General features: G+C 46.8%; 1 protein-coding gene across 1 annotated transcript; it reads left to right on the top strand.

The window, feature by feature from the left end:
- The first annotated feature begins 7899 nt into the window (after positions 1 to 7899).
- Positions 7900 to 8868, top strand: LOC142005109 (olfactory receptor 10A4-like). Its single transcript, XM_074982806.1, has one exon. The coding sequence runs from the start codon at positions 7900 to 7902 to the stop codon at positions 8866 to 8868; it is 969 nt and encodes a 322-aa protein (XP_074838907.1).
- Positions 8869 to 12194: the final 3326 nt, after the last annotated feature.

Raw genomic sequence — 12194 nt, 5'->3', positions numbered from 1 at the left:
ATGCCTAATAATTTTTATCATTTGCCAGGTTTTAACAAAAAAAAAAAAAAAAAAGCTGTGGTCAATTTGTTTTCCAAAAGCATTTTCTTCTAGTTTTCAAACCTTAGAAATTAATTTAACTGTTTCAAACCACACCATGACTCCAAATATATCCTTTTATCTCCTTCGTGTAAGGTTCACTGAGGAGCAACATATTTGGTATCATATATATCAGATTCTCCGAAAGTGGCATGCTAATAAACAGCCCACAACATGCTAATGAGGTGCATAAGTAAATTTCTAGTGCCTCATTAACATAAGGTCATGTGATTTGGAGTCCGGAACATGGTCCTTTGGACTCCAAAACAGCGGGTAGAAGTGCGGCCACCGATTTTCAGGAAGACGGGGGCCTCCAGAAGGAGGACTTCCTTCCAGAAGACTCCCCGGGGACCACATGTCTACCTGCTTTTGTGGGACCTGCAGTCTGAGCATCAAGGATCTGGGGACATGAGCCCTGCATGCTGTTCCGTCTTCAGCCCTTGACTCTATGTTGTGTTACCTGAGAGAAATCATTCTTCCTTCTAGACAAAAAAAAAAAAGCATCGCACAATTTACCACTGATAATAAACCCCAGTGTGATTTTCATCTCCAAAACACACATAATTGTGATGATGATACAACTTCCTGTGAAAGGATTGTCGTACTGAATTTTGTTTTCTTGCGGTTTGAGATAGTGTTTTGTCTTCCTCTGAGGAACCTGATGAGAAACGTTCTTCAGGGACTTGGTCCCTGAGGCCAGTTTATGAAATAAAGACACCTCTGTTTCTTCTGCCGCAAATAGCACAGGTAAATAGGAGATGGAACCACTTTTCTTGAACAAGGTAGGTTATAAATGAATTACTTACTCTCTCCAAGCCCATCCCACGCACACTTCAGTCTCAGAGTGTTTTGCCCCGGTCTGCACCTGGAGCAAGGTCATGGCATAGGTTTATTCCATGGATTTTGTTTTTCAATGCATGAGCAGAGAACCTTAGTGTGTTTGAGTACATGGGTTGGGCGTGTGTTCACATGGTCTTTTCTCTCCCTTTCTCCATCCCATTTTGTCAGCTCCACCTCACCAAACACCTTTTGCCACATCAATTGATCCAACTGAGTTTTGTGTCCGGTTCTGGGTGCCACATTTCAGAAAAGATGTGGAGATATTGGAGAAGGTCCAGAGAAGAGCGGCAAGAACGATGAAAGGTCTAGAGAACATGAGCTATGAGGGAAGACTGAAAGAACTGGTCTTGTTTAGTTTACAAAAAAGAAGACTTAGAGGAGACATGATAGCGGTTTTAAAGTACCTCAGAGAGGGTTATAAGGAGGGAGAAAAATTGTTCTCCTTGGCCTCTGATGACACAACAAGGAGCAATGGGCTCAAACTGCAGCAAGGGAGGTTTAGATTAGACATTAGGCAAAACTTCCTAACTGTCAGGGTGGTTAATCACTGGAATAAATTACCTAGGGAGGTTGTAGAATCTCCATGACTGGAGATATTTAAGAGCAGGTTAGATAGATACCTATGGGGGATGGTCTAGATGGTGTTTTGTCCTGCCAAGAGGGCAGGGAACTGGACTCGATGACCTCTTGAGGTCCCTTCCAGTTGTAGTGTTCTATGATTCTATGACTGATCTTTGAACCTATTGTCCTGATTTCAGTTAACAATCATTGGCCAGGGTCATTGTCATCAGGGTGGTCATGCATGTTAACGAAAGGTGAAGTTACAGTTTTGTATTTTCTTAGTGCCCACTAGGGATAAACACCAAACATGTTCATTACCCGAGGCATGATTCTCTTGATTATTTTTGTTGTTATTCAATTTAGGGTGGTGGTGGTGTGTCCTTCTTCTCTCTCCTTTATTCCTTACTCCCCTCTGTTCTTCAACCCTCAACAACATCCACTGAATCTGAGCGGAAATCTCATTTTTTAAAGTGGGTCTTGCATTGGCACTAGACTGGACTCGATGAACTTCCAAGGTCCCTTCCAATTCTATGAGATGGGTATTGGTTCTGAATATAGTCTTCCCAATGGGCTAAGTCTGATCCATTCTAGTATACCACCACAGAGCCCAGCCTGCACCAGATCCCCATGAGTTAAAGGGCTTCTCTGTTAACCGAATTTATCTCATCCCTTTCTTTGCATAATGATTGCTTCTCTAATTTCTCTCATGTTCTGCTGTATATAATTCAGGTGTCCAGATGCTTTGAAGAGCTCTGAAAATATCATTATCCTGCCAGAAACAAGAACCTACACAGAACTTAATCCTAACGGGAAATAAATGTCTCTATTGATTTAGCACCAGTTAAAATGTCAGCCCATGAAAAATGAAATAAGTGGAAATCTGTTCAGAAAACAGGGTTGCCTTAATACGGATGTTTTCCATAAGAACATGTGGAGATTGATGACCATTTTCAATTTTCCATTTAATTTTATATGGACTCGTTTGAATCAAAATCATGTGTGGGCTGCTTTTGTTTTTGTTTTGTTTTTTTTTCTATTTCCACTTTTCATATTGGTTCACTATGAAAACAAAAATCAGAGTGAGGGAATTTTACAGTGATCCTGCTTTGGGCAGGGGGCTGGATTTGATGACCTCCCAAAGTCCTGTCCAGCCCTATGTTTCTATGATCCTAAGAGGATTCTGTGATCCAAGAGATGCAAATTCCATTTCCCTGCCAGCTCTGAATTTCCTGGAATGGCTGTGCTGAAGAAAGGATTCTCCAGAGTATCTCTTACCAGAAGCAGAAGACTTCCCATGTCTTCTCCAGATGCCCGTTGTAAGAGAACATCAGTCTCTTTTGGTAGAAATTGTTCTAGTGCACCACCAGAGCTTCCTTTCATTGTCTGATTTTGTTTTCTCTCTCTGATTGTCTTAGAGTGTGGGTGTGTCTGCTGCTTCATTGGAGCCTTTGTGTGTGTGTTTATGTGTATTTATCTGTGTGTGGGTGTAATTTCCTACAGACTGGTCCTGTGGTCATATATGTGGGAAGTACCATAACTTCCAGGTTTAACACCAGTCTTCCTTACACCCAGGGGCTGTCCCCAATGCCAGCTCCACCTGCCTCATGTCCAGACCTCTGGGCAGCCCCTCCATTGTTCCACCAGCCCCATGTCCTGGTCTCCAGGTCATGTCTCCCATGTCTGTCTGGCCCTGCTGGCCCTGGGGTCTTGCTGCTCTCTGCCTCGAAGAGCTTTGCAGCCTCTCGTCCATGGGGTCCAAGCCATCAGCCCTAGAGAAGTTCTGCCACCGGCCTGGTGCTCTGCAACCCTGTCCAGTGGTGGCTGGGTTGCCATCTCTCCCAGAGCCATCAGACTGAATGCCATTTGCAGCAGTGGTGTCCATTCTGAGAGAGCATTTCTAGATGTGACCCCAGCCTGGGGCAGGGAGGGGTGCAAAAATGTTTGGGGGTGAGCAGCTCAACACCCCTAAAATAGTTCCAGTGCCACTGCTTGGGCTTAGGAAAGTTTAAGATATCGTGACAGCTGAGTTCTTATTCCTAGGAACACTGACTCATTGTGTAAACCCACTGTCTTTACCCTATCATCCCGGCTTTCCCCTTCAGTAGCTTTGAGACCCGGAGTAACAGGGTTCACATCCAGCTCCCTTTTCTGGATGTCTGTTGCTCTCCCAAATCAGACTGGGAAAGATCTCAGGGTTGTCCAACTTCCAAGTCTTTATTCACCTTGTCCCACCACCAGTGCCAAACTATATACGTTTCTGCAAGGTTTTCTTTTCTTACAGGTAGTCCTCTTCAACTAGGAAGCTCCCAGGACCTTCCCTAAAGGACCTCTCCATCCTTGCATGCTCCTGGCAGGTTCTCTTTACAGCCCTTGGCTTGTCTGGCCGGAAGGAGTTGCCAATTCTCATCTGGGCTTCAGGACTTTTGATCAGCTCCAATTAGTTCCCCTTGACTGGATCTCCCATGTTTTTGGTACCAGTGCCCTTCCACACTCACCTATTAGAGCTGGCAAAGGTATGTAAAATATGATATATGTTATTAGAATCAAAGAATACTAGGACTGGAAGGAACCTCAAGAGGCCATTGAGTCCAGCCCCCTGCCCTAATGACAGGACCATGTACTGTCTAAACCATCCCTGATAGACATTTATCTAATCTGTTCTTAAATATCCCCAGTGATGGAGATTCCACAACCTCCCTTGACAATTTATTCCACTGTTTGTCCACCCTGACAGTTAGGAACTTTTTCCTAATGTCCAACCTAAACCTCCCTTGCTGCAGTTTAAGTCCATTCCCTCTTGTTCTATCCTCAGAGGCCAAGAAGAACAAGTTTTCTCCCTCCCCCTTATGACACCCTTTTAGATACCTGAAAACCGCTAGCATGTCTCCCCTCAGTCTTCTCTTTTCTAAACTAAACAAGCACAATTCTTTCAGCCTTTCTTCATAGGTCACGTTCTCTAGACTTTGAATCATTCTTGTCACACTTTTCTGGACCCTCTCGAATTTCTCTACATCTTTCTTGAACTGCGGTCCCCGGAACTGGACACAATAGCTGAGGCCTAACCAGCGCAGAGTAGAGCAGTGAATGACTTCTCGTGGTTTGTTCACAACACACCTGTTAATGCATCTCAGAATCATGTTTGCTTTTTTTACAACAGCATTACACTGTTGACTCGTATTTAGCTTGCAGTCCACTGGAACCCCTAGATCCCTTTCTGCTGTAGTCATTCTTAGACAGTATCTCCCCATTCTGGATGTGTGAAACTGATTGTTCCTTCCCAAGTGGAGCACTTTGCATTTGTCCTTATTAAACTTCATCCTGTTTACCTCAGCCCATTTCTCCAATTTATCCAGATCACTTTGAATTATGACCCTGTCCTCCAAAGCAGTTGCAACCCCTCCCAGCTTGGTATCATCTGCAAACATAATCAGTGTACTTTCTATGCCAATATCTAAATTGTTAATGAAGATATTATTGCTCTTTCTTTTTCCGGTTCTGTCAGTTCACGATCATGTAAAATATCTTGGGAGAAAGTCTCAAGCTTTAGGGTCTTCCTTCTTGTAAAGATCCCTGTAGCTGGGGTGTCCAAAGAGGGAGGCATGAAATTTAATAAGGGGGCATATTACCATTGGCTGCTAGTTTTACAACTCATCTACCTTATTAAAGGTGCTGAAATATCTTACAGTGTTTATGTCTGTGTATTTGTATATATGTAATGCCCACAGACCCGGGTTGTCAGCGGCAGGGAGAGAACCTGCAAGCATAAGAGCTAAAGCCCTGCACTCTATCAGGTGAGCCAAAGGTCAGCTGTGTCTGAGCTGAGGCTGTAGAGCAGAGACCTCATTCACCCCAGATGAGGTCGCAGAACCTCCGGGTACTACATACTTATAGTGCAGCAGGGTGGGGCCAGGAGGGGAAAGGCACGAGTTAAAAACGGGGCTGACAGTCAAAGTGGAAGCAGCTAAGGAGTAGGCTTCCCTAAATCAATTGGGGCCAGTTGATCCCACTCAGGGCTACCTTTAGAAGCCCTTCTCCATGCAGGGCAAGGTGTTGAAACGAGACTGGACTGGACTGGGAGGAACACCAGACACCACAAAAGGGAACAGGAGCCTCAGCAACCCAGGAGGCCTGAAGCCCAACCAGAGACTGTGAGGAACTGGTCAGCTGGAGGACCCAAACAAAGAAGGGGGCTTGCTGCTAGGCTACAACAAGTGGAAGGAGGTACCAGGGGAATTGGCCCAGGGAGAAGAGCTGTAGGGGCCAGGGCAAAGGGAGTCAGCCCTTGCTGGTAAGAGCCATCCAGGTTCCCTAGACCTGAACCTGGAATGAGTGGGTGAGGACTGGGTTCCCTCCAGACCTCCACCCCTGCCCCAGCAAGGGGAATGGGGTTTGAACGGTGGGGACAGTGGGCTGATCATGTGCCGAAAGAGGGTATTTTTATATGAACATAACTAACTTTTCCATCGGTTTGGATAACATTAGACTAGTTGGCCCCTGTTAATTGCAGGAAAGAAAAAGTAAGATCCAATGTGAAACACTTGCTCATCTGCAAACTTCTGGAAGTCAACACAGCCTTTTTTATACCCATTAGAAGTTAAGCTTTACTTCAGCTAAGGAACAGACTGGGGAGCTGCTGCTGCATATTAAGAGAAAACAAAAGTATATGCTGTTCCGATACAGGGGGAACGTTTTAATTGTTCCTTAATAGTAAAACATTATTGCCTTACTGTATGCAAAAGAGCAAAATCCACCACTGTTTTCGTCGGTCATCACGTTTCTCATTCTTCCGAGGGGTTCAGAACAGCAGACATCAGAAGTATCGGTTTACTCGTGTGAGTAGCCCTTGCTTGTGTGAGTTGCAACCATAAGCCGTGTCTACACGTGCACGCTATTTCGAAGTAGCGGCGCCAACTTCGAAATAGCGCCCGTCACGGCTACACGTGTTGGGCGCTATTTCGAAGTTGAAATCGATGTTAGGCGGCGAGACGTCGAAGTCGCTAACCCCATGAGGGGATGGGAATGGCGCCCTACTTCGACGTTCAACGTTGAAGTAGGGAACGTGTAGACGATCCGCGTCCCGCAACATCGAAATAGCGGGGTCCTCCATGGTGGCCATCAGCTGGGGGGTTGAGAGACGCTCTCTCTCCAGCCCTTGCGGGGCTCTGTGGTCACCGTGTGCAGCAGCCCATAGGCCAGGGCTTCTGGCTGCTGCTGCTGCAGCTGGGGATCCATGCTGCATGCACAGGGTCTGCAACTAGTTGTCGGCTCTGTGTATCTTGCACTGTTTAGTGAAAGTGTGTCTGGGAGGGGCCCTTTAAGGGAGCGGCTTGCTGTTGAGTCCGCCCTGTGACCCTGTCTGCAGCTGTGCCTGGCACCCTTATTTCGATGTGTGCTACTTTGGCGTATAGACGTTCCCTTGCAGGGCCTATTTCGATGTGGTGTTGCGCAACGTCGATGTTGAACATCGACGTTGCCAGCCCTGGAGGACGTGTAGATGTTATTCATCGAAATAGCCTATTTCGATGTCGCCACATCGAAATAAGCTACTTCGATGTAGGGTTCACGTGTAGACGTAGCCATAGAGGGAATACTTGTGTTAGTCTAAGTATTCTGGTGCTCAAGATACGTGCGAGACCAGAACTTGCTCTCCTTTGAGAACCTGTATTCGGTAAAGTTGGCCATAGAGTAACATTGCAAAGAAAGAAAGAAAGAATTCCATATTGAATTTCTTTGATAGAGAAAAAAATTATTCCCAGAGTGGAGACTAGAACCCCTGAATTTGGAACCTGGAACATCTCTACTGCTGGTATAAACTGATGTAGCTCAGTTATGGAGGGGAAGGTGTAGGTTGGATATTAGACAAAAAAATATCCCCCCAGGCGGGTGGTGAAGCACTGGAATGTGTTACCGAGAGAGGTGGTGGAATCTCCATCCCTAGAGATTTTTAAGTCTTCTCTTGACAAAGTCCTGGCTGGGATGACTTAGAGGGGGTTGATCCTGCTTGGAGCAGGGAGCTGGACTGGATGATCTCTTGAGGTCCCTTCCAGCCCTAGGTTTCTATGATTCTGTGATTTAGAATCAAAGGATCCCCTTCCCCATCTACTGCAAATCAGCTGTAGCTCCACTGGGGTCAAAGTGGTCACATCTCCCAGTGATCTGCATTGTGAATAGTAACAGAGAGGAAGCCGTGCTATGCTTTTTGTTTTGATCTACATTGACATAGCTTGATTAACCTCAATACAGCTGTAACTGTTTTTGCCTGATTAGGCTCACTTAAATGCTCACAAAGAGAATTGCAACAGGTTTTGGACAGAAAAGTCCCAGTAGAAAGTAAACCAGTAAGAATTCTTGGATTTACATCCACAGGTTTGGTATTCAGAAGATTCAGCTCCACTATCTCAGTCTTCGGTACCTCTACAGATGACCTACTCTGAGAACCACTCTGGGGACAACCTGACCACCTCTGATGTGTTCATCCTAGTGGGGTTTTCATACCTTAACAAGCTGCAAATCCTTCTGTTTCTGGTGGTTCTGATCATTTACCTGGTCATCATGATGGGCAACCTCCTGGTGATCCTCCTTGTAAAGCTGAACCCCTCCCTGCACATCCCCATGTATTTGTTCCTGGTGCACCTGTCCTTCCTGGACATCTGCTTCACCACGAGTGTCTTCCCTCAGCTGCTGGTTCATCTCCTGGTGGAGCAAAAGACCATCTCCATAGCTGGCTGTGCAGCCCAGATGTATGTCATCGCCATCACAGGCCTGACAGAATGCTGCCTCCTCACGGCCATGGCCTATGACCGCTACGTGGCCATATGCCACCCTCTGCACTACACGACCCTCATGAGTCACCGAGCATGTGCTCTGCTTGCAGGGGCTTCCTGGTCCATTGGAATCTCAGTAGAAGTTGCTCAGACCACGTGGCTCTTCAGCCTGCCTTTCTGTGGCTCCAACCACATCCACCACTTCTTCTGCAACATCACACCCCTGTTGAAGGTGGCATGTGCCGATACATCAAAAAATAACATTATGGTCTTTACTGTGTCAGTTGTGTTCATCATGGGCCCTTTTTTATTGATACTCCTGTCCTACATTTGCATTATCTCCACCATCCTCAAGCTGCCGTCGGCAGAGGGAAGGCGTAAGGCCTTCTCCACCTGCTCCTCCCACCTCACAGTGGTGAGTTTGTTCTATGGGCTGGCCTTTATCTCCTACCTAGGGGTTCAGTCCAGCTCCAGTCCAGAGAATGATCAAATAATTACCCTCATGAATACAACTGTGATACCACTGTCAAGCCCCATCATATACACCCTGAGGAACAAAGACGTGAAGGCAGCCTTGAAAAAAACAATTGTGAAGAGTGTTTCTTTACACAACCAGAGGCAGTGAAAAAGGGAAATGTGTTCACTTCAGGGAAATTCAGAACCATTGTGTTGAATGTCTTGCCTTTTGCAGTTATTGTTTTGGTTTTTTCCATTTGAATGTCTAGTTTTCCTCTTGAGGACAACAAGAAGTCCTGTTGCACCTTATAGAAGAACAAATATTTTGGAGCATAAGCTTTCATGGGCAAAGACCCACTTCAATGATGAAGCAAGTCTTTGCCCACAAAAAGCTTCTGATCCAAAATATCTGTTCGTCTCCAAGGTGCCACAGAACTTGTTGTTCTGAAGCTACAGGCTAACACAGCGACCTCTCTGATATTTTTCCTGTTGTATACCTGCTGAAAAAATGGAAGGAGGGAACTTTTGTCACTATGATAGTTAACATTTTCAGAATATACGGGTGTCTGAAAAATGAGACAACCTTTTGACCAGCTTTAAACTGCATGGGAAAAATCAGACGAGAGTATTAAGTCCAATTTGTGTCCTGATTTCATCTCTTTAAAATTTGAAATAGCAAAGCAAAATAAAATAGTTGAAAATGGGAAACATTTAATAGAACATTTATCTCTGTTTGTTCACATTCTAACAATGTTCACCAACATTCAGAATAGGGAAAATTGGAACCATGCTCTGGAATCTAAGCTGCTCCACATGCCTAGAACTCTGCTGTTGGCCCTGGGTTTAGGGTCCTGGCTGGCATCTCTGCCTACAAGGAGGACTTGCTTTGGCCTCGTTCCCTGAGGTTTTTCTCCTAACACAATGCCCTGGATCCCAGTGATACACCAATCCTCAAGTGGTGGAGAACATCATGGGTGAAGGGAGAAGGTCATCAGCCTCACTCTTAAAAATATTCCCACACCTCTATTTGGGTGTGGTTGGTTTTAAGCCAGTTCCCTAATGCTCTTTGATATAATTTGCTAATGTATTTAAAATGATGATGTAGGTGACATAAGCACCATGTCACATTGGTGAATGTAGTTACAAGTATATGTGAAGAGAAACTATCCCTTTCTCTAATAAACATGGAGCAGAGTGGCCCAGACAATATGACCCAGAAGTTATAAATTCAGCAATGTATAATGTACAGGTTAGAATCATAGAACACTTGAAGGGAACTCAAGAGGTCATCAAGACCAGTTCCCTGTCATCTTGGCAGGACCAAACACCATCTAGACCATCCCTGATAGGTATGTATTTAACCTGCTTTTAAATATCTCTAGTGGTGGAGATTCCACAACCTCTCCAGGTAACTTATTCCAGTGTCTAACCACCCTAACTGTTAGGAAGTTTTTCATAAAGTCTAATTTGAAATCTCCCTTGCTGCCAGTTAAGCCCATTGCTCCTTGTCCTATCCTCAGAGGCCAAGGAGAACAATTTTTCTCCCTCTTAATAACTCTCTTTGAAGTAATTGAAAACTGCTGTCATGTCCCCTCTCAGTCTTCTCTTTTCTAGACTAAACTAGCCCAGTTCTTTCAGTCTTCCCTCATAGCTCTTGTTCTCTAGAGCTTCAATCATTCTCATTACTCTTCTCTGGACATTGTCCAGTTTCTCCACATCTTTCTTGAAATGGGGTGTCCAAAATTGGACACCAAACTTCAATTGAGGCCTAATGAGCACTGAGGAGAGCGGCAGAATAACTTCTCATGTCTTGCTCTCGATGGTCCTGTTAATACATCCCAGAATCATGTTTGCTTTTTTTGCAAAAGCATCACACCGTTGAATCATATTTAGCTTGTGGTCCACTATGACCCCTAAATCCCTCTCCACAGTACTCCTTCCTAGACAGTCACTTCCCAGTCTATATGCGTGAAGCTGACTGTTATGAAAATTCACTGGATAAATAGTTAATCAGCTTGGAATGGGAAAATAAATGGGAATGCATAGCAACCCACTTACTCAGTTTGGTAAATCCCATCTAAATTCCCTAGTCTCCTCTTCATGCATTAATTTAGTGAAGGTCTGAGCCTCAGATAACAATAATCACAGGAAAAAGAAGTGACCAATAAACAGGTTCCCCACCAGCACCCCACAAGGTGAGTTCTGCTGCTCCCCCATAAAACTGCCCCCTTTTCTGGGGCCAGGACACCAGCCCTGATCTTTCAAGCTCACCCTGGGACAGGGTCAGCTACGCAGCTGGGACTGGGGCCACCATCTGAACTTCTGGGGCAGGGCAGAGGGGGCTGTGTGGCCTGGCTCCAGGTCTGGGTAGTGGAGGGAGTTCTGAGGGTAGGGGATGTTCAGAGGCTGGCCTCAGCTCTGGGGAGATGGGTGCCAGAGAAGGGCAATAAACTTCTAAGAGTAATCCATCAAGTTTCTTGTTTGGTTGAAATGTTGGCAGGAGGTTTGGTGGGGGAGGTGGTCCAGACATAGTGCTGGGCCCAGGCCTGGGGTGAGCCAGGGTGGTGGCTGACCTCATCTCTGGCTTGAGGGTGGGGGGTGGCCTATGGGGTTAGGCTGCAGCGTTAGGCCTAGTGCCTGGGGACAGGTTGACAGAAGGGCTGCCGTGGGGTTGGCACCAGCCGCAGCTTCAGGGTGGGGGAGCTGTTTGGCCTGCGTCTGGGCTCTGGCACTGGGTCCTGCCTCACTGAGGCTTGAACTCCTCAGATGAAGAGGGTGACAGCTCTTATAGGGGTAATGTGGGAGCTCGTATCCAGCCCCCATAGCATCCCCTCCCTCCCTGAAACCCCCTCTCTCCCTGGAGTTGAGGCCAGTCTCCCATAGCACCTTCTACCCCCTGGTCCCTCCACCTCCTGGGAGCTTGGGCCAGGGTCATGGTTGGGCTAGAGTCTAGCCCTGCTGTAGCCAACACTTCTGTGGGCGAGGGACCAGGCATGGTCCTGGCCACAGCCCCAGCTTCAGGCTGGGGGAACCATTTGGCCTGTGGCTGAGCTCTGGCACTGGGCCCAGCGAACTCCTGGGGTGGAAGGGGTGACATTTGGGCCAGCCTCAGCTCTGATGGAGGTAACGTGGGGGCTGGTATCCAGCCCCCATAGCAACCACTCCCTCCCTGGAGCCCCTTCTCTTCTTGGAAATGGGGCCAGTCCCCCATAGCACCTTCTACCCCCCTGGTCCCTCCACCTCCTGAGAGCTTGGGTCAGTGTTGGGGCTGGGGCTAGGATTGGGACTGGCCCCTGAATGGTCATTTCCTGTCCTCTGGAGCTGGGTCCAGGTCCCCTGGGACAACTGGTTGAGGAATAGCCTAGCCCTGCTGTGGCCAGCTCTCCTGTGGGAGAGGGACCAGGCATGGTCTTGGCTGCAGCCCCAGCTGCAGGGAGGTGTCAGTCATGTGGTGGGGGCTGGGCTGAAATGTGAAATCCTGGGGCAGGGGCCAGA

This window comes from Carettochelys insculpta, chromosome 32, assembly GCF_033958435.1.
Source record: "Carettochelys insculpta isolate YL-2023 chromosome 32, ASM3395843v1, whole genome shotgun sequence".
NCBI classification, from domain to species: Eukaryota; Metazoa; Chordata; order Testudines; family Carettochelyidae; genus Carettochelys; species Carettochelys insculpta.
This window is presented reverse-complemented; position numbering and strand designations above follow the sequence as displayed.

Bases quoted from the DNA above. Each gene is read 5' to 3' on its own strand.
- LOC142005109 (XM_074982806.1), top strand. From the start codon at position 7,900: ATGACCTACTCTGAGAACCACTCTGGGGACAACCTGACCACCTCTGAT.